The sequence below is a fragment of the Lepus europaeus genome, chromosome 1 (assembly GCF_033115175.1).
Source record: "Lepus europaeus isolate LE1 chromosome 1, mLepTim1.pri, whole genome shotgun sequence".
Lineage (NCBI taxonomy): Eukaryota > Metazoa > Chordata > Mammalia > Lagomorpha > Leporidae > Lepus > Lepus europaeus.
In genome coordinates this window covers 32,175,712-32,201,863 of record NC_084827.1, presented here as the reverse complement: position 1 = coordinate 32,201,863, position 26,152 = coordinate 32,175,712, and the positions used below count along the sequence as shown (strand labels likewise).

General features: G+C 42.2%; 1 protein-coding gene across 4 annotated transcripts in view; it reads left to right on the top strand.

Annotated features, from left to right (window-relative positions):
- The window catches only part of ST7 (suppression of tumorigenicity 7), a 300,729-nt gene that overhangs the window by 155,609 nt on the left and 118,968 nt on the right, over window positions 1-26,152 (top strand). For all 4 annotated transcript variants that reach the window (XM_062207690.1, XM_062207863.1, XM_062207599.1 and 1 more), the window contains exons 2-3: window positions 2,925-3,007; window positions 24,734-24,893. In XM_062207690.1, the coding sequence (XP_062063674.1) occupies window positions 2,925-3,007; window positions 24,734-24,893 (243 nt within the window). The remainder of the gene's footprint in view (window positions 1-2,924; window positions 3,008-24,733; window positions 24,894-26,152) is intronic.

Here is a 26,152-nt window from a genome sequence, read left to right as displayed (position 1 = left end):
CTGTGGGTAGCAGGGGCCCAAACACTTGAGCCATCTTCGGCTGCTTTTCACAGGCCATTAGTAGGAAATTGGATTGGAAGTGGAGCAGCTGGGACATGAACCGGCACCCATATTGAGATGCTGGCATCGCAGGCTGTGGCTTTACCACTACACCACAATGCCAGCCTGGAGGATTTCTTATAGTATAATTGTTTCCTTTTAAAAGATCTGCCTCCTTCCACTAACTCTTGCACAAGAGATGACATCGCTGTCAATTTTAAATGATCGAGCAAACCTTCCTCAACTACGCTGCACCTGCTCCCTCTTCTGTTCCAGCTTGAGGTTGATCTCTCCTCCTTTTCCTTCTTCTATGTGGACTCTGGAACAGTCCACATATTCCAAGTTGTGAATGTGGACTTCATTCAGCACACACACTGCCTTAGTCCAGTCTCTCGTGATTGCCGATAGCAGACCAGAAGTTAAACTCACTCATTTAACAGAGGAGGGCTTATTTTTTTCTTTTTTTTTAAAGATTTATTTATTATTTATTTGAAAGTCAGAGTTACACAGAGGGAGGAGAGGCAGAAAGAGAGAGAGGTCTTCCATCCAATGGTTCACTCCCCAGTTGGCCACAACAGCCAGAGCTGTGCTGATCTGAAGCCAGGAACCAGGAACCAGGAGCTTCTTCTGGGTCTCCCACGTGGGTGCGGGGGCCCAAGGACTTGGGCCATCTTCTACTGCTTTCCTGGGTCATAGCAGAGAGCTGGATCGTAAGTGGAGCAACCGGCACTCGAACTGGTGACCATATGGGATGCCGGAGCTTCAGACCAGGGTGTTAACCCACTGTGCCACCACACCGGCCCCCAGAGCAGGGCTTATTAAGAGGAAGCCCAGGTAGCAAGGAAAAGTGGAATCATTGAAACCTTCTGCTTCTGCATCTTCACAAAGGGGTTACTGCCCTAACTCCTTCTCTCTTCATCCCTTCTATCTGTTTAAAAGGCTCTGTCTCTCTCTTGAGCACCTTAAAGCAGGTGCCTTTCTCTGCTCAAACTGCCATCCTATTCCTCCTCCTTCTTTCTTTGGTCTGGTTAACTCTGGCTTACTCCTCAGGACTCAGAGTTGGCCTCTTCTCTTGGACACCTTCCCTGATATCCTCCTGCACCTGCCGCCCCCGCCCCCCATTGGGTTCATCCCTTTTGTGTGTTTTCATAACGTCCTGTGTATAGGGCCTATCTATGCACATATCAAGCTTTGTAGTGGTTGTTTGTGTACTGTGTGTTCCCCAGATGCACTGTGGGCTTCTGGAGGGCGGGAACTGTGTGTGAGTCATTCTTTCATTCTTTATCCATGGTCTCATTGATAAACAGAATGAAATATTTGTTGAATGAATGAACATGGAAGCTGTTCATTTCGGTGATCTTACTTCACTGTCTGGCCCAGCTCAGGGCAGTCCTCCTCTAAAGCCTTATTCTGAAACCAGACTGGATGTGGTTTCCTTCCACTAACAGATTTAGTCAAGAAATGTGAATATCCTTGCAAAAACTCATTGTATCTGTTTTAGTTCTGGTAATAAAATTTTGTACAATATATAAAAAAATCAGTGGCTTACTTAATGAGCAGCCAGATGAACTAGATGTTGGATGTGAAGAGTGATGAGGATTGGTAAAGAGGGTGCCTGGCAGTGAACATTAATTTTTAGTGATTTTAGTCATCTAGCGACATTTTGAAGAAGTTGAAAAAAACTTAATGATATGTGCTACCTTTTGCTAGTTTGTGCTTTGTCCTTAGGGGTAACCATACTGTTAAATAATGATTTGGTTAAACAGTTATTTAACTATTCAATTATACAGTCATATATTTTTTTTTGACAGGCAGAGTTAGAGACAGAGAAAAAGGTCTTCCTTCCGTTGGTTCACCCCTCAAATGGCCGCTATGGCTGGCACGCTGTGGCCAATCCAAAGCCAGGAGCCAGGTGCTTCCTCCTGGTCTCCCATGTGGGTGCAGGGCCCAAGCACTTGGTCCATCCTCCACTGCCTTCCCAAGCCACAGCAGAGAGCTGGACTAGAAGAGGGGCAACTGGGACTAGAACCCGGGGTGCCGGCGCCACAGGTGGAGGATTAGCCTAGTGAGCCATGGTGCTGGCCCCAATTATACAGTTATTTAAATGATTATTTAGTATATTCACTATAGTTTTTTCCAATTGCTCTAAGGCTGAACTACTACTGTTGACTTCTCAAGGGCTCTGATGTGCAGGTCCCACAGAAAATATAAGAGCACCTTTTCCTTTTGACTAGCAGTCACAAACTGGTTTTATTAAACTCTTCAGTGGTTATTAGTCCATGAGAAGTATTCTCAGCAATCATTTTGGGAGGTAGAAATGATAAAGTTGCCCTTTGTCCTTATACATAACTTTTTTCTTTCAGGATATGTAACTTGACACCTAGTAATCAGCCCCTACATGATGTGAACCATTTTAATGTGACTTTGCTGTGAATCTTAAGAATTCTTCTTTTTTTATAGATTTATTTTATTTATTTGAAAGAGTTATAGAGAGAGGTACAGACAGAGAGGTCTTCCATCCGATGGTTCACTCCCCAGATGGCTACAATGGCCGGAGCTGCGCCCTTCTGAAATCAGGAGCCAGGAGCTTCTTCCAGGTCTCCCACGTGGGTGCAGGGGCCCAAGGACTTGGGCTATCCTCTACTGCTTTCCCAGGCCATAGCAGAGAGCTGGATCCGAAGAGGAGCAGCTGGGACACAAACCGGCGCCCATATGGGATGCCGGCGCTTCAGGCCAGTGCTTTAACCCACTGCGCCACAGCACCAGCCCCTAAGAATTCTTATCAGGGACAAATGATTTCCTCAGAAAGAAAACATGAACAAAACTCTTGGTTTTACTGACATGCTAATGCTTTCTTTGTTCTTCTTCCCTTTTCTGTTTTCCAGTGAGCATGTTTTTGAACACATTAACACCGAAGTTCTACGTGGCCCTGACAGGCACGTCCTCACTAATATCAGGGCTTATTTTGGTAAGTGGTAGAATCTTTCTTACTTGTAAACCTATTGTTTACTAATGCATATGATAGTATATGTATGAGAAACAAGTGTGGAAGAATTAACAGTAGTGGTTTACAGTGATTATCTTGCACGCTTAAGAGGCCTTTCACTACCCAGGTTATATATGTCTAAAAAATATTGAAATACATGGTGAGCATTCATATATAACTTTTGTTGAAAAGGAAAAACAAATGTATATAATATAGAAAGTAAGAGAAGGCACAATTCTCTGTCAAATTCTAATGTCTAAAAAACTAATGTAAAATTTATATCAACTAAAAAATATTTTTCCTCATCAAAAGGGATTATTTGACATAAACAAGATCAGTAGAAATAAAGCTCTGTTTCTTTGACTGTATTGACATGAATTATGACAGACCATATCAGAACTGTATCACACGGGCTACTGGATTCAAGATATGGGTTGTTTCAGGTTGGTATTATTGACCCAAAAATGTGAAGAATATCAGCAGGAATTCCTCCTAGAGAGTTGCATTGGTGGAGATCCATATAGAAAGCCCAATGCTGGCTGTAAAGTCCAACCCAATGTAAGGAGAAGCATTTGCAAGCTCCTCCTTAAAATGGATTGAAATAATGTATATGCGGTAACGTGTACCATATTGCGTTGTATGTCCTGATCTGGTCACCTGTGCATGTCTCTGAAGTCGTTCCTGTACTGTAAAGACACGAGCAACAAAAGACACTGTTGAGATTTGTTCATAAAGCCATGAAGTTGATCACTTCTTTATTCCATGTAAGGATTATATTTTATTCTGAAATTTTGTCCCTTCTAGTTTTTAATGCTAAAATTTCCTTCTGAAATTATGGTGATAGTGTATGGTGGTGTCATTTTACTATTGTGAACTGGCAAGAAAACTAGCAACCCCAGAGGGGATCGTCAAATGTGATGGGAGACAGGAGAAATTTTAACACAGTGGAAAAACTGGAAGTCTGGAAACCACTGGCCTTTGAGGCCAAGGACTTCAAGAATTTACTTCTCTTAGGATAAAAGTAAGCAAACAAAAAGATTTGAATCTGACCTAGAGCAATGATGGGAGAAGAGAGAGGCTTTAGATTGTCTCTGGAAAGCTCTTTAATCTACGGATCCAGGAAAGAGGGAAACAAGTTGAGGAGGAATTTGCTGGAGAAAAATGGTGCAGAAGCTGCCTTTCTAGAGTGCCACAGAAAAATCAAGGTGAATGTTGGAGGTTTAGGAGTGAATCTCTCACTCTGAAGGTTTCTAACTTGCGTGGTTAAATAGATTTTTATTCAAGGCAACATACTTACTATTTAGAGCTAGGTAAGAAGCTCTGTTACTATATCAGGAATTGTGCAATATCCAGAAAAGGACCGAGGACAGGTAAAAATGAAGAGAAAATGATGAAAAAGGGAAGTCAGTTTCAGCGACACAGGTGATCGAAGTGAAAGCTATGGGGAACCAGTGGTTTTTGATCTCTTAGGACGTTATGGTCATTCAGCCCCAGTGCTTCATTTTCTTCAGAAGAGAAAAATGAGCCTTCCAAGGAAAAGAAAAGGAAGTGTTTTGTCTAAGCACGTATCAGTTTGTAGCAAAGCTGTGCCTAGAACCTACTGGCTTCAGGTTCCTACTTTGGTATTCTTAAGTGAACTGAAGAAATTCCAGACTTGGAAAATTTTTCCACGAGCTTCTTGAATTCTTAGTAAGTGTGTGATGAAATCACAGCAATCTCTTAGCTTCCTTCTTGGAAGGAAGGGAGAAGTATTATAGGCCTCCATGTGTAGTTTAAAGTAACATATTAACGTTTTTGTCCCAATATATTTTTGATTTTATTTTTTTATTGATGACAACAACAAAATGTGAACTCCCTGGAGACAGCTTTATGCTGAAGCCAGCGATCCCCTCTGATACCTCAAGGCAGGTTTTTGTTTGTGCATTCCACGTAAGGCCCTCGCCCATTTATGTGCCAGGTGCTGACCTGAAGCACTGACTGTGCTAGTAATTGCTAGTGTTGTTTGCATTTTACTTACACATTAGCTGAATAGACAGACTAGGCAAGTTAGTAACCTGCCTTAGGTCACATAGCTAGAAATGGCACAGTACCACTGGAACACAGGCCACCTCAGCCAGGCAGCCCGTGTTCACTCATTGCATTGCCTCGCTAGGTAAGTTCTCAACTGTTTTCTAGCCTGCTGAACAATCGGCAAGTCTGGATTTTATTCTAGCAGCATCTTGGTGTGAGTTTGTAGGCGTAGATTCATTACTGGAGTGTGGGTTTTTTCTTTTTCGCTCTGGTGAGCTGGGCCCGGTGGTCATTTTCCTTTCTAATTCAGCAATGGCGAAGTCCCATCAGCAGTAAAGGGGTTTCCCCAGAGCTGAGGTGGGGAAGCTTCCTCGTATTTGTAGAGTGCAGCTGCTGATCCCGGCTGGACTGTCTTGTACATTGGATACATACTCCTGACTGATAGGAAGCTTTAAACAAAGGAAAACCTCTTGATAGGAAGAGTTTGAAAGGATTTTCTCCAAAATGATGCTTTGCGCTGAGGGCAAAGTAACTACAATGCGGGACTAGCTCTTGGTAGCTTTTAGGCTCCTATGGAGTCTGTTGATGTTGGAGTGGTCTGGCTTTTAGGAAACAAACTTGGCTGGGTGTTGCAATGAACTCCGAGTGAGGTTTCTGTTCAGACACTGTTCTGCTGTGTGCATTTCAGGGCGAGGCAGCAATCAGGCAGAGGATCAGGTGTTTTGTCAAATAGCTGTGTGCTTAGTGGTTTGTTTCCTGGCACGTGGGAGACAATTACCTAACTGCCCTCCCCAGAGCAATAGTCAGAGAGCCTGCTTTGAACATTCAAAGTACAGGGCTGCCCCTAGGGAAACTGGTTGTTTTGGGACCTCAAGATTCCTATACTAGACACTGAAATTATCTCTTAGGAGAAGAGGGGTCAAAATGACAGACCCTTTATTTCCTCTGTGAAGAGAGTCAGTTCACTGAACCACACACACACTTAAAAATAGAATTCATTTGTCAAGTGCTGCTGTTTTCACACTAATTTGTTTAAATGCAAATAGTCATGTATTGTATATCATTGGTGGTTGTTAATCTTACAAGTTGAGAGCTAGTGAGTTTGCTGTACCATCTCTCTTCTCTTTGGGTTCCATGCCTGTACCCGTGTAGACAACTGTTTCCTTTGCTTATCTTCAAGCTGCCCCTAAGTCTGCTAAGCACAAGCCTTCTCGTATCAGTCCAGCTCCAGCCCCAGGAGCTACACCTGTCATCACAGTCCACCAGCCAAGTTAGTCTTTAATTTACCAGGAAGGTTTCGCCCAGTCTGCTTGAAGTAGCCTCTGCCGGCAATGTTTATTTTAGTGGAGAAAATTTCTGGGTTTTGTTCTTGCTTTTGAGAATGGTAAGGTACAGATACGCAGAAAATACTCCTTTTAATTTTCTCAAAATGTTAGTGAATGGAGAAAGTGTTGCGTGTTGTTTGGACATCTACACATAGATCCCCATATCCCTGTGAATATGTACTCATATATGGACATGTCCTGTGCCTATACATGCATCTATAAATGATATGTTGGGCATAATTTTTAAAAGACTTAAGAACAAAAGAGAAAATTAGAATCATAAGTAAAATAATCAGTTCATGGATTGTATATTTTAAAAATTATGTTTTGGGGAAATTGGTAGAAGAGGTGATGATTGGACAGCAATCCATAGTAACAAGAGGCCCCTTTATTGAGTTCCATCTCAATGCCAATTACTCTATTGTATTCTTTGCATATATTATTTTATTGAGTTCTCATTGAAATTTTAAGTGATATATTCAGTGCCTTAAAGCCACTAAGTAAAAATACACATAAAGGCTAAATAATCTGACCAGGGTTATAGAGCAAATAAATGGTGAGATTCAAACTGGAACTTTCTGACCATGCTCTCTATTCTCTCCTGTTCCAAAGTAAAGGAGTGTGGCTAGAATATCCCTTCAGTTTTTGAAGTTTTATTGTTAATTTATTTGAAAGGGAGAGTGACAGAGAAACAGGGAGAGACACAGGGAAATCTTCTATCCTCTAGTTCACTCCCCAAATGCCTACAACAGCTGGGCCTGGGCCAGGCCAAAGCCAGAAGCCAGGAACTCCATCTGGGTCTCCCATGTGGGTAGCAGGTGTCTAAGTACTTGGGCCATCATCTGCTGCCTTCCTAAGTGCATTAGTAGGGGGATGGATTTGACGTGCAATAGCCAGGACTCAAACTTACACTGTCATATGAGAAGTGGGTATCCTAAGCAGCAGCTCAGCCTACTCTGCTGCAAGGCCTGCCCCTCAGATCTTTTCCATTCATCTAAAAAACCTGACCTGAACTTCAGGTAGCACTTTGAATGATAGGCATAAAGGTCATCCAAATGATGGTGATTCTGGACCTAAGAATAAAGCAAAGACACAAGGGAAACTTGATTAGAAAGGTTCTTGGCATGTGGGAAGCAGCACATAGATGTCAGGCTGTGTCAGTTATGAAGCAGTTATCTCTTCATTCTTGAGTGAAAGAGAGGCTGTGGGGGCCAGATAGTGGGGGCCCTGCAGACCTGGGGAGAAACTGAGGCTCCTTTGGCCTTATCAGGAAAAGCTTCTTGCTTTCACCAAGAAAAAAAGGTAATGATCTTCTGCAGGAGACAGAGGGTGGATCCAAGTGCTTGTCAGGGACTGATTGTGAACACTGGCAGTTAGGGGGATCAGAATAATGCTTAGATAGGGCAAAAATGAAGAGGATGCATGAGCTAGTGGCAGATCAAGGCACCAGACTGCCTCTTTGTCTTTTTCAGTTTACATTTGAGCATGAATTGAGAGGGCTGAAAATCATGCAATTGCTTGGGTTGGCAGGAACCACTAGACTTTAACCAATAAAGATCTAAGGAGTTTACCCAGGTCACTTGTCTTGATAAGGATGGAGTGAAGACTAAAATAAACTTCCACTGCTTTCCCACACATCCTGCTGCATCTAGAAAGGTGGATAGCAGCAGGTGAAGCAGTTGATAGTATTTTTATTTCAACAGACCCACAGAAATGGACTAGGTAGATAAGAAAGAGAAAGCAGGGAGAGGGAAAGAAGGAAGATGACAAAACGGAGAGAAGTAGAGGAGGAGGCTGCAGCCTTCTCTGAAACAGACAAACTTTCTTTTGCCAGTTGGCCATGGATTAGGTTAGATCTGGCCAATCTAGATCAGGGACAAACACTGACTACAATTTATAATTACATATTCTCTATGTGATTACTCGTCATCTTCTTCATCCCTGGAATAGAAGTATCACAAAGACAGGTACCATATCTGTGTTCCAGTGTACTGCTGAGTACCCTATGCCTATAAGGCCAGGGTACGTATTAAGTGAACGCACAGAAGATCCAGTGAGTGAATGAATTAACTAAATGCATCAGATTTATACAGGGAGCTTTTTGTTTAAAATGATGGATTCCAAGCATCACTCCAGAACAACTGAATTAGAATCTCTAGAGGAGGAACCTAGGGGACATCTGCCATCACTGTATGAGCTGGCAGGATATCAAACAAATGGCACAGACTGGCTTTGCCCAAATCCCGGTGGTCTCCATGACTTCACTCCAGGAGAGTGACCCTCCCCTTCTGGCCATAGTAATTAATGCGACAGTGGAAAGTCATCCTGTGAACACACAGACATGAAGGTGGGATGGCTGTTAACCCTGAAGAGAACCTCACCCCTCCACTTTTTATCAGGTGGCCCAGAAAGGGAATGAAAGGGCGTGAATGCAGCCTTCATAGAGCCCCTGCAACTGTGGGGTTACAGTTGGCTAAGGAGAGATTGGCTGAGAATCTGGCAAGCAAGCAGGAGGTCAAGACCCATGTGGTAGCTAATCTGTATTCCTAAACAAAGTGCACAAAAGCTGAAACTTCACAAAAATGTTGTGTCTGTCATAAGGAATTGTGAGTAGATACAGAGAAATGGATATATTTGAGAATCCACACAGAAATTTAAAAAGCTACAGATGTGACTATAACACATGCCAACTGCCTTGGTTTATCTCATTTATGCTCAGCTGATCCCCTTTTGCAAAACAAACAAATAAATAAACTCAAGCAACAACCTGTTTACCACCAGCTATATCTTTGAAAACTTACAACAGGTGTCAATTTGGCAGTCCTTTCATCTGGGAATAGACTGCCAGAGAGTTTCGTATTCCCTCCTCAAACTCTACCAGCAGGTGTATGTTTTGTATGTTTTCTTCTGTGATGATCATCTTCTATGTCCTTAGGAAGCACTTGGTAAATTGTGAGCTTAGCCATCTTTGTATTTCCCCTGGGTTTGATGTAATTGGTTGTAAAATGGCTAGGATTTTGCCAAATGAATGTCTTGAAGTATTTTCGTGATGTGAAACAGGTTATAGAGTATTTCCTTCTTGAAGAGAAGTGTTTTTTATATAGAACATGCATTTGAAAGAATAAGAGTTTTTGTTGGGAAGACAGGCTTCTTTAGGAAAGAATTGGGTCTGTGAGATGGTTTGAAATGTTTTGTTTGTGAACCCTTTGTCAGAGTTTCATTCTCTTCCTGCATAAGAAGACGAGACAAGTTTGCACATTAGACCAGCCCCCAGGCTCTATACTCCTTGGTCATCCTCTCTGCTTCTATGAAGAGTGATGGGGTGATCACTGGGCATTGGTAACTGGGTTCTGGCCAGTTGAATCTTTATTTTTTTTTTAAACTTTTATTTAATGAATATAAATTTCCAGTGTACAGCTTATGGATTACAATGGCTTCCCCCTCCCATAACTTACCTCCCACCCACAACCCTCCCCTCTCCTGCTCCCTCTCCCCTTCCATTCACATCAAGATTCATTTTCAGTTCTCTTTATATACAGAAGATCAATTTAGTATAAAGATTTCAACAGTTTGCACCCACATAGAAACACAAAGTGAAACATACTGTTTGAGTACTAGTTATAGCATTAAATCAAAATGTACAGCACATTAAGGACAGAGATCCCACATGAGGAGCAAGTGCACAGTGACTCCTGTTGTTGACCCAACAAATTGACACTCTAGTTTATGGCGCCAGTAACCACCCTAGGCTGTCATCATGAGTTGCTAAGGCTATGGAAGCCTTCCAAGTTTGCCGACTCTGATCATATTTAGACAAGGTCATAAAAGATAGAGTGAGGATAGTAACCAATGATCCTAAGAGTGGCATTTACCAGGTTTGAACAATTATACAGCATTAAGTGGGTAAGAGGACCATCAGTACACACATGTTGGGAGTAGAGCCATTGGTGGTAGAGTAGAGGTTATGATTACAAAGGAATGAGGCCCAAGTACGCTAGACAGGGTCTAGAACAAAGGACAGAGTCATTATTAGAGGAGCTAAGAAAGGTGCTGTCTAGGCTATAATTAAGTTTTCTGATTGAGAGGCAAATAGAACCTGATAGAAGGGGCTTGATAATAATCTGGTGGGCTTTAGGCCTTGTAAGTTAAGAGGCCCAGACCTATCTATCTCTTCACATGGGGTATATCCTAAGGGAGGTGTGAACCTCCTAGGGGAAGGCACTCTGTTGACTTTCATTACTTGGCTGGCCTGGGAGGAGAGCTGGCCAGGTAAAGGCAGGTGGCATCTCTAACAAGAAATTTACAGTTCTGCCTGCAATGTTGCTGACCCTACTTGACCATCTCCTCAGCTGCAGTGGTCACTTTGGAAGTTGGGCTGAGTGAAGGGTTTTTCAGCTTAGAGCCAATAAGATCTGTGGCTCTGACCTGGGCATCCTTCGACTCCAGGGCAGGTCCATTTCCAGTGATCTAACTCTTGGCAGAGCTGCCAGGGCTCTTCACAAGCTGACTTCTGCTGAAGCCCAGGCTTACCACATTGAAAGCCACTGCAGTGCACCGGCCTGTTGGGTCTCCTTGAGGGCAGATCACTGTACAGATCAGCCATTAATAGGCCTGCCACCCATTGTTTCTGATGCCGAGCTTTCTTTTCCTCCTGGTTTGTGTTAAAGCAGACCAGAGGATGCAAGTCAAGGGAGTGCCCGTATCCCATCTCTAGTCTTCGGTGGCCTGAACTACAAGTCTATAGTCACAGGCATGTTCTGTAGTAGTTTTTCTAAGGTAGACAATGCCCATGAGGAAAATTATATTCTCACTTTAAAACTTTCTTTCCCTTTGGTCTGAAAGGGAGGTTTTTTTCTACTTACTGTATACTTCGCTGATGGCGAAGTGAATCTAGCTATGAGATTATTATTTAAGTTCTTATTTTGGCTATGCTATTCCAGAAAAATGTTAGCCATCTCTTGTATAAGGTCTAAAGATTAAATTGTGCGTCCAACAGATTCCTTTATAATAGAATTAGTTTCCTACCTTGAAGAGAATAGAGAAATGAAAGAACAAGTTGGGCTTAGAATAGAGAAATGAGGGAGCAAGTCCTAGATCGCTTGGTGACAATAGCAATATCACATGAATACTTAGCAAACCGTTTCAACCATTAGATAACAACTTAAGAAAACATTTACCAGAAGGTCCAATGCCTTCTATAAATTTTAAGAATCATGTATTTGAAAACACCTCTTAAATATCTAACATGGTGTAGTTTGTTTAACCAGTAAACTTAAGCACAACCATATAAAATGTTTTTAGTTTCTTTCTACCAACAAGTTTAAAACATATGATACACAGCTTCAGGTCACACAAATTAAAATGTATCTTTGATTGATTTTAGCAGCTTAAATTTATGGACAATCTTATCTATAATCCATTTAAAATAAAACTCTTAATAAAATTTCCTATGTGGACATACAATATGTATACACATATAACATAGCATAATATACCAATATAGCAATTTTAATAATAGCTTTTAAAATCTTTAACTCTTTTTGTAGATTGCCAATTGATTTGAATTGCTTTTTGTTTTTAGATTACTTTAACACATTGCTTTAACAGAGCATCAGAGTTTAATTCTATGTCAAAGAGAAATTGAGCTTCCTGTGATCTTTTGCTGTGAGGTTTCCTTCCTTTACCTTCTTTCATATTGGTGACCATGTTTCTGTGTTTCTGTGTGTAACACTTCTTTAAGCATCTTTTGCAGGGCAGGATGAGTGGCAACAAATTCTTTCAGTTTCTGTTTGCTATGAAAAGTCTTAATTTCACCTTCATTCACAAATGAGAGCTTTGCAGGATATAATATTCTGGGCTGGCAGTTTTTCTCTCTTAGTACCTGGGCTATATCTCGACATTCCCTTCTAGCTTGTAGGGTTTCTGATGAGAAGTCTGCTGTGAGTCTAATTGGAGATCCTCTGAGAGTAATCTGACGTTTCTCTCTTGCACCTTTTAGAATCTTTTCTTTCTGTTTCACTGTGGTGAGTTTGATTACAATGTGTCGTGGTGAGGATCTCTTTTGGTCATGTTTATTAGGGGTTCTATAAGCTTCCTGTACTAAGATGCCTCTGTCCTTCTCCAAACCTGGGAAATTTTCTGCTAGTATCTCACTGAAAATGCCTTCTAATCCTTTCTCCTTCTCCATGCCTTCAGGAACTCCTAGAACCCGAATGTTGGGTTTTTTAATAGTATCCTGTAGATTCCCGACAATATTTTTTAGATTTCTAATTTCTTCTTCTTTTCTTTGGTTTGCCTGTTTCCTTTCCTGTTCTCTGTCTTCTAAGTCTGATATTCTCTCTTCTGCTTCGCCCATTCTGTTTTTAAGGCTCTCTAATGTGTTTGTCATTTGATCTATTGAGTTCTTCATTTCATTGTGGTTTTTTGTCACTATCACAGTTTCATGTTCTACTAGTTGTTTCATTTCATTTTGATTCCTCCTTAATATCTCATTTTCACGAGAGAGATTTTCTATCTTGTCCATGAAGGATTTCTGTAGTTCAAGAATTTGTTTTTGAGAACTTCTTAATGTTTTTATCAATTTTTTGAGATCTGCTTCTTGCATTTCTTTGATCTCATCATCTTCATAATCTTGAATTGGGGTGTCTTTTTCATTTGGGGGCATCATAGTGTCTTCCTTGTTCTTGTTACCTCGGTTTTTGCGTTTGTTGTATGGCATGTTGGAGATATTTGGTTTCTTCACTGTGGTGTTTTTTCTTGTTACACTATGGCTCTATATTAAGTGGACTGTCTGCTTTCAGTGGTGCCTTACAGGCTTGAGATAAGTGTGGACTGAGAGCTGTGTTTGGTTCCTCAGGGTTGAGGGTGTGTCAAAGATGACACTCCCAGGTTAGGCGTGGTAAATCTCTCTTTCTTTCTTTTTTTTTTTCTTTTTTTTTTTTTTTGATTCAAAAGGGAAGTAATTCCGCACAGCTGAACATAATTGGAGGTAGTTAGCAGGCAAATGATATACCCACAGGAGCCAGAGATCGGAAGCTCTTTCCCAAGGACCACACAGGGAATCTGTGCTGCCCTTGGTGTGGGTTCCAATTCTCCTGCAGTCGCCCACTGGATTGCCAAGTTAGATGCTAATCTCCTGTTATTTCACCCCTCCCCCCAGAGTCAGGTTTTTCTGCTAGGCTCAGGGCCAGTGCAGACCTGAGGTCGCCCTGCTTATGACGTATGTCCAAAATGGCGCCTGCTCTTTGTCTTGCTTGCCTTTGAGGGGTGAGCGGAGAGAGAGAAACTTGTGTCCGTATCGGTCACTTTTTTTTTTTTCCTCTCTCTCTCTTCTAGTTAGCCTGGTGAACTTTTCCCCACGGAGTTTCAAGCCTCGTTCCCTCTAGCCTCCTCTTTCCGCTTGCCCGCTGGTGTCTCGGGCTATTGAGGTTCGGCTCACCTTGCGTTCCAGCGCTGGTGCGTTGAGTCTGCCGCTGGTGTCCCGAACTTGGGCTCCCACGCTCTCCACGCAGGTCCACTGTGAATCACTAGTTCCAGAAGAGTTTCTGCTGCTGTTTCTTCCCCTACTCTTCCTTGACCCTGCAGTATCTCCACTTTTATTAACCTGTGTGTCTTGCTGAACTATCAATGTGCTCCCTTCCTATTCCGCCATCTTCGAATCTTTATTTTAAATATGGTCTTGGCCTGGAGGATAGCCTTGCAAGGATAGATCCAAACCCATCCATACTTCCCTTATTTCCAGAAGATCAGCCTTATATGTAGCTCCACTGTTACTAGTGTCACTGATTTTTATCCCTTTGTTGCCTTTTTACTTTTTTTTTAATTTTTAATTTTTAATTTTTTTTTAATTTTTTGACAGGCAGAGTGGACAGTGAGAGAGAGAGAGAGAGACAGAGAGAAAGGTCTTCCTTTGCCGTTGGTTCACCCTCCAATGGCCACTACGGCTGGCGCGCTGCGGCTGGCGCACCGCGCTGATCTGATGGCAGGAGCCAGGAGCTTCTCCTGGTCTCCCATGGGGTGCAGGGCCCAAGGACTTGGACCATCCTCCACTGCACTCCCCGGCCACAGCAGAGAGCTGGCATGGAAGAGGGGCAACTGGGATAGAATCCGGCACCCCGACCGGGACTAGAACCTGGTGTGCCGGCGCCGCAAGGCGGAGGATTAGCCTAGTGAGCCGCGGCACCGGCCCGCCTTTTTACTTTGAAACACCTTACCTTCCAAAGTAGTGCCTCTCTTCCTCTTGTCTTAGAGCAAGAAGTGGTAGGTTACTTTTTCAAGGTAGATGAATGTGCTTCCTTGGCTTTTGGTATTGTGACTCTTGGTTATTTCTATTCTTTCTCACCTTCAGTTTCTGTCTTTCCATTTCCATAAAAATATGTGAGCTTTTATTTTGTATAACAAAACTGACACAAAACCTTTCATTGAGCTGCTGTTTATTAAGATTATATTCCAGCCAGTGCCGTGGCTCACTTGGCTAATCCTCCGCCTGCGGTGCCGGCACCCTGAGTTCTAGTCCCTGTTGGGGTGCTGGTTCTGTCCCGGTTGCTCCTCTTCCAGTCCAGCTCTCTGCTGTGGCGCGGGAAGGCAGTGGAGGATGGCCCAAGTGCTTGGGCCCTGCACCCGCATGGGAGACCAGGAGGAAGCACCTGGCTCCTGGCTTCAGATCGGCGCAGTGCACCAGCCGTGGTGGCTATTTGGGGGATGAACCAACGGAAAAATGAAGACCTTTTTCTCTGTCTCTCTCTCTCTCACTGTCTAATTCTGCCTGTCAAAAAAAAAATTATATTCCATTACATCAACTAGGCAGCCCTTATCCATCCATTCAGTCTTCCAACCATCCATCTAGCTAATTTTGTAGTTGTTGGTCAGTCCCCATCCATCCATCCATTCATCCAACATTAACTGAGTGTTTACTATAACTTTTTTTTTTTTTTAAAGATTTACTTATTTATTTGAAAGAGTTACAGACAAGCAGAGGCAGAGGCAGAGAGAGAGGTCTTCGATCCACTGGCTCACTCCCCAAACGGTCACAACAGCCAGAGCTGGGCCGATCCAAAGCCAGGAGCCTCCAGGTCTCCCACATGGATGCAGGGCCATCTTCTACTGCTTTCCCAGGTGCATTAGCAGGGAGCTGGATTGGAAGTGGAGCAACCGGGACTTGAACTAGCGCCCACATGGGAAACTGACACCACAGGCAACGGCTTCACCCACTACGCCACAATGCTGGCCCCTAGAATTTATTTTAATCATTAGAAAACTGAACCCAAGAGAACAAAGAGAACTAACCAAGTTCACACAATCTAGCTATGTAGTTTAAAGGATTATGCCTTTTAACTAGATGGTAAGGTCTCTGATGATTTTCTGAATGCCAAACCCAATTGAGTATTTTCTTATTTGATTTGTGTAATTCTTGGTTTGGAGTGTGAGGAAAAAGCACTAGAGAGATTTACTTTTTAAAACTATAAAATTTGCGATTTTTTATCTTAATTTTTTGGTTACCTCTCAGATCAAAACCTGTTTTGTTCCACTGTGGCAGGCCCCCTATGCTATGGGCATGTCTAAGAACTACTTCTAAAATTTAAATTTGTTTATGAGAGGTTTGCTGTTTACATTATAGGTGTGCACCAGGGAAAAGAATTCAAAGTGACACCAAATATGTGCGCATTAAGTAACACCATCTGCCCATTTGGATCTGTGTAGCTTTTTGAAAATACTGTGTAGTGCTTGCCCAAAGTCTGACATATTTCAGAATAAGGGGAAGATTGTTACGCTGAGACCTGAAATTAGAAGACTTGGTTTGAAGTTTCAGAAGATTTCAAGTTCTTCCCTTCCTCTTTTAGTTGTTGCTATGTTCTTTTTTCCCCTAATAGTTGGGCCTTTCTTTATATGAGTGTCCCCTGTATATTGCAGGGGCTGAGCTACTGCTTCATTCACAGGCCTGAGAAGGCCTGCCTTTTCCCTCCAGACATCTGTATAAATACCCTGGTCTTTATTGAGGTCTGTTTTTCCTGCATTAGAAACACTGGGTGGAGGGCGACCACTACAGTGCGAGTGGTTAAGCCAGTGCTTGGGACACCCACATCCCATAGTGGAGTGCCTGGTTTGAGTCTCAGCTGCCCTGTGCCTCCAGTCCAGCTTCCTACTAATACACTTGGATGGAGGTAGATGAAAACCCAAGTAATGGGGTCCCTCCGACTTGGGGGAGATCCAAATGGAGTTTGTGGCTCCTGGCTTCACGCTGGCCCAACTCTGGCTATTGTGCACACTTGGGAGAGTAAACCAGCACACTGAAGATTGATATTCTCTCTCTCCACTCTTCCCTACCTCCCTCTCATTCTGTCTTTCAAATAAATAAATTTTAAAAATCTTAAAAAAAAAAAAAAAAACAGGAATACCCAGTAGAATATCTAGTTAATGTGAGTCACGTATTAGAACTATCTGGTTCCGCGGGCGCCGTGGCTCAATAGGCTAATCCCCAGAGGCAGCAAGATGGCGGAATAGGCAGGAAGCACACTTAGTCCGGGGGGAGAGAAAGTTTAATATAAGTGGAGATACTGCAGGGTCAAGGAAGAGTAGGGGAAGAAACAGCAGAGGAAACTCTTCCGGAACTAGTGATTCACAGTGGGCCTGCGTGGAGAGCGTGGGAGCCCAAGTTCGGGACACCAGCGGCAGACTCAACGCACCAGCGCTGGAACGCGAGGTGAGCCGAACCTCCATAGCCCGAGACACCAGCAGGCAAGCGGAAAGAGGAGGCTAGAGGGAACGAGGCTTGAAACTCCGTGGGGAAAAGTTCACCAGGCTAACTAGAAGAGAGAGAAAAAAATAAAAAAAGTGACTGATACGGACACAAGTTTCTCTCTCTCCGCTCACCTCTCAAAGGCGAGCAAGACAGAGCAGGCGCCATTTTGGACATACGTCATAAGCAGGGTGACCTCAGGTCTGCACCAGCCCTGAGCCTAGCAGAAAAACCTGACTCTGGGGGGAGGGGTGAAATAACAGGAGATTAGCATCTAACTTGGCAACCCAGTGGGAGACTGCAGGAGAATTGGAGCTCACACTGAGGGCAGCAGAGATTCCCTGTGTGGTCCTTGGGAAAGAACTTCTGATCTCTGGCTCCTGTGGGTATATCATTTGCCTGCTAACTACCTCCAATTATGTTCAGCTATGCGGAATTACTTCCCTTTTAAATCAAAAAAAGAAAGAGAGATTTACCACACCTAACCTGGGAGTGTCATCCTTGACACACCCTCAACCCTGAGGAACCAAACACAGCTCTCAGTCCACACTCATCTCAAGCCTCTAAGGCTCCACTGAAAGCAGACAGTCCACTTAATATAGAGCCATAGTGTAACAAGAAAAAACACCACAGTGAAGAAACCAAATATCTCCAACATGCCAAACAACAAACGCAAAAACCAAGCTAACAAGAACAAGGAAGACACTATGACACCCCCAAATGAAAAAGACACCCCAATTCAAGACTATGAAGATGATGAGATCAAAGAAATGCAAGAAGCAGATCTCAAAAAATTGATAAGAACATTAAGAAGTTCTCAAAAACAAATTCTTGAACTACAGAAATCCTTCATGGACAAGATAGAAAATCTCTCTCGTGAAAGTGAAATATTAAGGAGGAATCAAAATGAAATGAAACAACTAGTGGAACAAGAAACTCTGATAGTGACTAGAAATCATAATGAAATGAAGAGTTCAATAGATCAAATGACAAACACATTAGAGAGCCTTAAAAACAGAATGGGCGAAGCAGAAGAGAGAATATCAGACTTAGAAGACAGAGAACAGGAAAGGAAACAGGCAAACCAAAGAAAAGAAGAAGAAATTAGAAATCTAAAAAATATTGTCGGGAATCTACAGGATACTATTAAAAAACCCAACATTCGGGTTCTAGGAGTTCCTGAAGGCATGGAGAGGGAGAAAGGATTAGAAGGCATTTTCAGTGAGATACTAGCAGAAAATTTCCCAGGTTTGGAGAAGGACAGAGGCATCTTAGTACAGGAAGCTTATAGAACCCCTAATAAACATGACCAAAAGAGATCCTCACCACGACACATTGTAATCAAACTCACCACAGTGAAACAGAAAGAAAAGATCCTAAAAGGTGCAAGAGAGAAACGTCAGATCACTCTTAGAGGATCTCCAATTAGACTCACAGCAGACTTCTCATCAGAAACCCTACAAGCTAGAAGGGAATGGCGAGACATAGCCCAGGTACTAAGAGAGAAAAACTGCCAGCCCAGAATACTATATCCTGCAAAGCTCTCATTTGTGAATGAAGGTGAAATTAAGACTTTTCATAGCAAACAGAAACTGAAAGAATTTGTTGCCACTCATCCTGCCCTGCAAAAGATGCTTAAAGATGTCTTACACACAGAAACACAGAAACATGGTCACCAGTATGAAAGAAGGTAAAGGAAGGAAACCTCACAGCAAAAGATCACAGGAAGCTCAATTTCTCTTTGACATAGAATTAAACTCTGATGCTCTGTTAAAGCAATGTGTTAAAGTAATCTATTATGTTCTCTTGATGTCTGTTAAATTCTAATTGTTCAAAAACAGCTGAATTTTTATTAAGAGCTATGGGTTATTTAAATATGTGCTTTTTTCAAAAATGTGAATAATCACCTTGTAACAATGATCAAATTTGGTCTATGTTATGTCATGATTTTAAGAAATCTTATTTCAACCAGATATTTTGGAGACATGATAGTTATCTTAATGAGAAAGCCCCAGAGGCTTAAAGGGTTAAATACTTGTAAAATCCTACAGGTGCTTTCAAAAATACTGTGAAGTAAGCAAGTGCCTCTTGTTGGTTGATGAGTTTATAATTTTAAATTGTCAGCAAGCGATCTAGGACTTGCTCCCTCATTTCTCTATTCTAAGCCCAACTTGTTCTTTCATTTCTCTATTCTCTTCAAGGTAGGAAACTAACTCTATTATGAAGGAATCTGTAGGATGCACAATTTAATCTTTAGACCTTATAAAAGAGATGGCTAACATTTTTCTGCAATAGCATAGCCAAAATAAGAACTCAAATAATAATCTCATAGCTAGATTCACTTTGCCATCAGCAAAGTATACAGTAAGTAGAAAAAAACCTCCCTTTCAGACAAAAGGGAAAGAAAGTTTTAAAGTGAGAATATAATTTTCCTCATGGGCATTGTCTACCTTAGAAAAACTACTACAGAACATGCCTGTGACTATAGACTTGTAGTTCAGGCCACCGAAGATTAGAGATGGGAAACGGGCACTCCCTTGACTTGCATCCTCTGGTCTGCTTTAACACAAACCAGGAGGAAAAGAAAGCTCGGCATCAGAAGCAATGGGTGGCAGGCCTATTAATGGCTGATCTGTACAGTGATCTGCCCTCAAGGAGACCCAACAGGCCAGTCCACTGCAGTGGCTTTCAAAGTGGTAAGCCTGGGCTTCAGCAGAAGTCAGCTTGTGAAGAGCCCTGGCAGCTCTGCCAAGAGTTGGATCACTGGAAATGGACCTGCCCTGGAGTCGAAGGATGCCCAGGTCAGAGCCACAGATCTTATTGGCTCTAAGCTGAAAAGCCCTTCACTCAGCCCAACTTCCAAAGTGACCACTGCAGCTGAGGGTATGGTCAAGTAGGGTCAGCAACATTGCAGGCAGAACTGTAAATTTCTTGTTAGAGATGCCCCCTGCCTTTACCTGGCCAGCTCTCCTCCCAGGCCAGCCAAGTAATGAAAGTCAACAGAGTGCCTTCCCCTAGGAGGTTCACACCTCCCTTAGGATATACCCCATGTGAAGAGATAGATAGGTCTTGGCCTCTGAATTTACAAGGCCTGAAGCCCACCAGATTATTATCAAGCCCCTTCTATCAGGTTCTATTTGCCTCTCAATCAGAAAACTTAATTATAGCTTAGACAGCACCTTTCTTAGCTCCTCTAATAATGACTCTGTCCTTTGTTCTAGGCCCTGTCTAGTGCACTTGGGCCTCATTCCTTTGTAATCATAACCTCTACCACCAATGGCTCTACTCCCAACATGTGTGTACTGATGGTCCTCTTCCCCACTTAATGCTGTATAATTGTTCAAACCTGGTAAATGCCACTCTTAGGATCATTGGTTATTATCCTCACTCTATCTTTTATGACCTTGTCTAAATATGATCAGAGTCGGCAAACTTGGAAGGCTTCCATAGCCTTGGCAACTCATGACGACAGCCTAGGATGGTTACTGGCGCCATAAACTAGAGTGTCAATTTGTTGGGTCAACAACAGGAGCCACTGTGCACTTGCTCCTCATGTGGGATCTCTGTCCTTAATGTGCTGTACATTGTGATTTAATGCTATAACTAGTACTCAAACAGTATGTTTAACTTTGTGTTTCTATGTGGGTGCAAACTGTTGAAATCTTTATACTAAATTGATCTTCTGTATATAAAGAGAATTGAAAATGAATCTTGATGCAAATGGAAGGGGAGAGGGAGCGGGAGAGGGGAGGGTTGCGGGTGGGAGGGAAGTTATGGGGGGGGGAAGCCATTGTAATCCATAAGCTGTACACTGGAAATTTATATTCATTAAATAAAAGTTAAAAAAAAAAAATAGGCTAATCCTCTGCCTAGCGGCGCCAGCACACCAGATTCTGTCTGGTTGCCCCTCTTCCAGGCCAGCTCTCTGCTATGGCCCGGGAAGGCAGTGGAAGATGGCCCAAGTCCTTGGGCCCTGCACCCGCATGGGAGACCAGGAGAAGCACCTGGCTCCTGGCTTCGGATCAGCGTGATGCACCAACTGCGGCGGCCATTGGAGGGTGAACCAATGGCAAAAGGAAGACCTTTCTCTCTGTCTCTCTCTCTCTCACTGTCCACTCTGCCTGTCAAAAAAATAAAAAATAAAAAATAAAAAAAAGAACTATCTGGTTCCATTTGATGAACTGCTTCTGAAGTAGTTTTTATTGTTAAGAAAACACAAAGGGACAGTGCCAGAGGTCACTTAGAAGATTTGGAAAGCAAAATAACAGGCTTCTGCCTGTTTGTTTACAGGAAGCAATGAAAATTACCAAAAAAGGTCTTTTTAAAAAAGACTTATTTTAGGGGCTGGTGCTGTGGTATAGCAGGTAAAGCTGCCTGCTGTAGTGCCAGCATCCCATGTGGGTGCTGATTTGAGTTTCAGCTGCTCCACTTCTGATCAGCTCCCTACTAATGTACCTGGGAAAGCAACAGAAGACGGTCCAAGTCCTTAGGCCCCTGCACCCATGTGGAAGATCCCGAAGAAGCTCCGGGCTTCTGGCTTCACATTGGCTCAGCTCCGGCCATTGCAGCCATTTGGGGAATAAACCAGCAATCGGAAGACCTCTCTCTCTCTCTCTGCCTCTGCCTTTCAGATAAATAAATGAATCTTAAAAAAATCTGATGCCTTCTTTAAAAAAACAAAGATTTATTTTATTTGTTTAAGAGAGAGAGAGAGAGAGATCCTCCATCTGCTGGTTCATTTCACAAATGGCCACAACAACTGGAGTGGGGCCAAGCTGAAGCCAGGAGCCTGGAATGCCATCCTGGTCTGGCATGGGTAGCTTGGGCCCAGTACTTGAGCCATTTATAGCTGCTTTCCTAGGTGGATTAGCAGGGAGCTGGATTGGAAGCAGAGCAGCAGAGACTCAAACCCTTGCACAGACATGGGATGCAAGCATTTCAGGTGGCAGCTTAACCTGCTATGCCACAATGCTGGCCCCACAGAAAACAGTCTTATTACAGAGTGCTGATAAGATTAATGACAGAGAGCTGGGGCTTCAGTCTAAGCAATTATTCCATTAGCTGTGTGACTTTGGTCAGGTCACCGTACCTCGTTGGACAATTCTCATTCCTCATCTGTTAATGAGTCTATTCATAGTCCTTTAAGTTTCTTTTTAGTGCTCGTATTCTATGATTGTGCTACAGGAGCTGAGGAATCTGAAGACTCCTAAGGATATTTTGTATGATGGCTACAGGTATGCTAGGAGCAATCTTTGTGTGGGGAATGGTGGATCTGTGGCATGAACTTGTGGTAGCAGGGGCCAAATCTTTGTAATCCTGCAACACAGTGTGGCTGTATGATGGAATGAATGAGCTAAGGCCTGGCAGCAGCACAGTATGGAAAGCAAAGACTTGGAGTGGAGGCATCCCTCACCCACTGGTAATGGACAGCCTCTGCCAGTTCTGTGGCCCATGTTTTGGGCCATTGGGAGACTTCTAATAAAAGCAAAGCTGTAAATCTTCTCCCAGGCTTTGCTGAATGGTCAGGATGGTATAATGAGCAGTATCCTTTGTCACAATGATTTCCAGGGCTTTCCACCACCAGTCTAGCCACAGACAAGATGCTGTGCTAGCCTGAATTGTAGACTGGGGAAAAGAGAGATGCCTTACAGCAGTATGTGAGGTGCATTGCTCTTGGGAGCCATGTGCACCATTAACAGAATAATGGAAGGTTTGCTATTCATTTGAAAACCTTGTAGTATGTGCCAAACTAGCTGTTTACATGATATTGATATTGGTGTGAAAATTAAGGACTCTTGAGGATAAATAATATTCTGCTAAACAGTTGAGGGAACTGATGTTCAAATGAATCAGTTAAATCATTTGGAGTTATAGGCTCCCTTCTGGATCCATGGTCTGTAAGTTTACCTTTCTTGAACTTCCTTTCTTCTCCAAGGACAGTCTCTTATTCTTGCTATTCAAAATGTTACACACTAGCGCTGTCTCCCTTTCCCCTCATTTTAAAAAAAGATTTATTTATTTGAAATGAAGAGTTACAGAGAGATAGAGATATCTACCATCTGCTAGTTCACTCTCCAAATGGTCGCAATGGCCAGAGTTAAACCAGGCTGAAGCCAGAATCCTGGAACTTCATCCGAATCTCATGTGCGGGTGGCAGGGCCCCAAGCACTTGGGCCATCTGCTGCTGCTTTCCCAGGTTCATTATCAGGGAGCTGGATCAGAAGTGGAGAAGCTGGGTGCTCAAATGGGATGCTGGCATCACAGGCAGCGGTTTAACACATTGTGTCATGACACCAACCCCGTGTTGTACCTTCTTAACTTTCATACTATACATCCCTACTCAGTGCAGAGAAATCACTTGAATTTTTTTTTTTTTTTATCATGTGAGACTGTCTGGGCAGAAGGAGTAAATCTCTGGAGTTAAGTCAAGGTGTCCTACAGAGGACTGGAAACATTTAGTTTGATTGTTACTTCCTTCTGGTCATACAAATGTTCTTTCTGCCTTTTGAGAAGTCTTCAAGAGAAAAAAATGCTAGTTTTTAAATAATGCCCCAAAGTTCATTTCAGAGTAGATAATAAAATAAAAGATAATAAAATCTTGTTTTCATGAAATATGTAGGGATCAAGATAATTAATTCAATGTTAGTTACATATTCTATGATATATTATAGAACTATAACTATACTTCAACACTCTGGGATATAATTGATTCTTAAATTTTGCACGTGAAATGATTTGTGCACACTGAAGGAACAAATCCCCAAGGAAGGGAGGAAAGGATGTGGGCGTGAGCACACTGGAGCAGTGGTGATGGGGATATACTGTGGCAGAGGGGTTCAAGTAAGACAGGTTGGGGAAGGTCGTTTGCTTTTTGGGGGCATAGGCTATCTTGGCCTCAGTCTTGTCATATGAGCATCATTGTTCTTTCCTTTTATTAACGAATGTTATTTCTTTTCTCTTTTGGAATCCACAGTATGTAACAATTGGTAAGCGTGGTATTGGGAACACTGGTGGTGGACAACAGATGTTTGTGTTTATTAAGCATGTCTTAGCATGGAGTATGTTGTTGCGTCTCAGCAGTTGTGTGCCAACTATACATAAAATGAGATGCCTCTCATTCTTTCATTCTGTAAAACTAGCAGTTTTCTAAGGAGTTGTTATTAAAAAAGAAAAAATATAAGGAGTGTGTTCTTAAATATTTAGGCAGGTAGGGTTTATTCAAAATACAAAGTGCCAAAAATGGAATGCTTCATAAGCTGCACTTTGAAAGCTGGCTCACAAATGTTTCTGGAATTGTCATTCAGCTGTGGCAATTTTGTTTGATTATTCTACGAACTTGGAAGAAAATAACACTGAACAGATCTTAATGGTGTTCTTTTATCCATAATTGTAGTTACGGATTTTTTTTTTAAAATGAATCTTACGCATAGAAAAGCACATTGAAAATTTTACAACTTAATGACATTTTCAGTTTATTAAAATTAATTTTTTTAGAATAAACATTTTGGAATAAAAATTGTTTAGTTAAGTATTTAATGGGAATAGAATTAGTAAATGTAACATATTTCATGGGCAATTTTACAGAAATAATAAAAAGTAACAAGGACCCTAAATACATTTACTATTTTTCTGTTCTAGATATTTGAATGGTGGTATTTTCGCAAGTATGGAACATCATTCATTGAACAAGTCTCAGTAAGCCACTTGCGCCCCCTTCTGGGAGGGGTTGACAACAACTCCTCCAACAATTCTAACTCCAGTAATGGGGATTCAGATTCCAACAGGCAAAGTGTCTCAGGTATGGGAAGTTCTTCAGTTTCCAACATTATTTCCTGACTCTTACTAAACTATTACTGTTGCCCTTACTAAATTATTATTTTTGCTAAATTGTTATGACTATAAAATAGTAAGAACAATGCTACTGAAAGATTATACTTCAGAGAAAAATTCAGTTCATTTTTCTCAGGATGTTGACAACCTGTCAGAAGTAGGGGATAAGCATCCCAGGGAAACAAAATGTTTATTTTGCTGATTTTACTTTTTTCTCCCATTTTATATAGCAAATGGTCACTTAGGTCAGTGTTTCCAACTAGAGGCTCTTGTCTCCTTGTTCATAGTTTCTCAGACTTTATGAATGGTCCATTTCTTCCATGACAGTTGCAGAATCTTGTGTCCAACTAGATCTGATCACATTACCCCTCTGCTGAGAAGAATTCGTTGGTTCCCGTGCCACTGAAGATAAAGCCCAAGTTCCAGTTTCCTTAGCACAGCTTGACTAGCCCATCTTGCCAGCTGCAGTTTTGCACAGCCCGGTCCCTTTCCTGTATGTCCAGCTTCCTAGAAACCTACTTTCTATTTCTTGAGCATGCCACATTTCTTGTGACTTTGTCTAGAAGTCTGTCTCCCCACTCATTGGTTTATTCAGCCGTCACTACCTAAAATCAGGTATCACCTCCTGAGAGCCTTCTCTGATACATTGCACACTGTCTCTCCACTTGTCTTGCCCCTTGGTATTTTTAACTTTAGCAACATTTAGCAAATTGCACTGTGACTTTTAAGATGCTGCTCTACAGTGGTATCTAAAGCATCTTGTGCAGTGTCTTCTTTATTTTTGAAACAGTGAATGCATGGATGCATGCAAGTCCTATACTTTCTCTGATTATCAAGCAAGAAGGGAGAATACAATTTCCTAGCTCAGTCTCTGTGTCAATTCATTAAATATTTCCTAAGTGCCTAGTATGAGCCTGGTTTTATATAGATTCTTATGAATATTTTGATTCTAAGAAGTCAGAGTCCATATCCCCATGGAACTCTCTCTGTCCTGAAGGAGACACAGTGATGAGAGCTCTCATTATTATGAGGGAGACTGGCTGTGTTTTAGAGAACCAGTGAGGAGCTCTTGACCACACTGGTAGAAGGGGTTTGCTTTTTGAACGAGAGGGAGCCAGTTCTGAGATTTGAAGGAGAGCAAGGAAGAAATTGAAAGACCTAAGGTTAGGATCCCCCTCCCCTTCTCTAGAATAACTCGATGTACATTTCAGACTGGGTTCTACACAT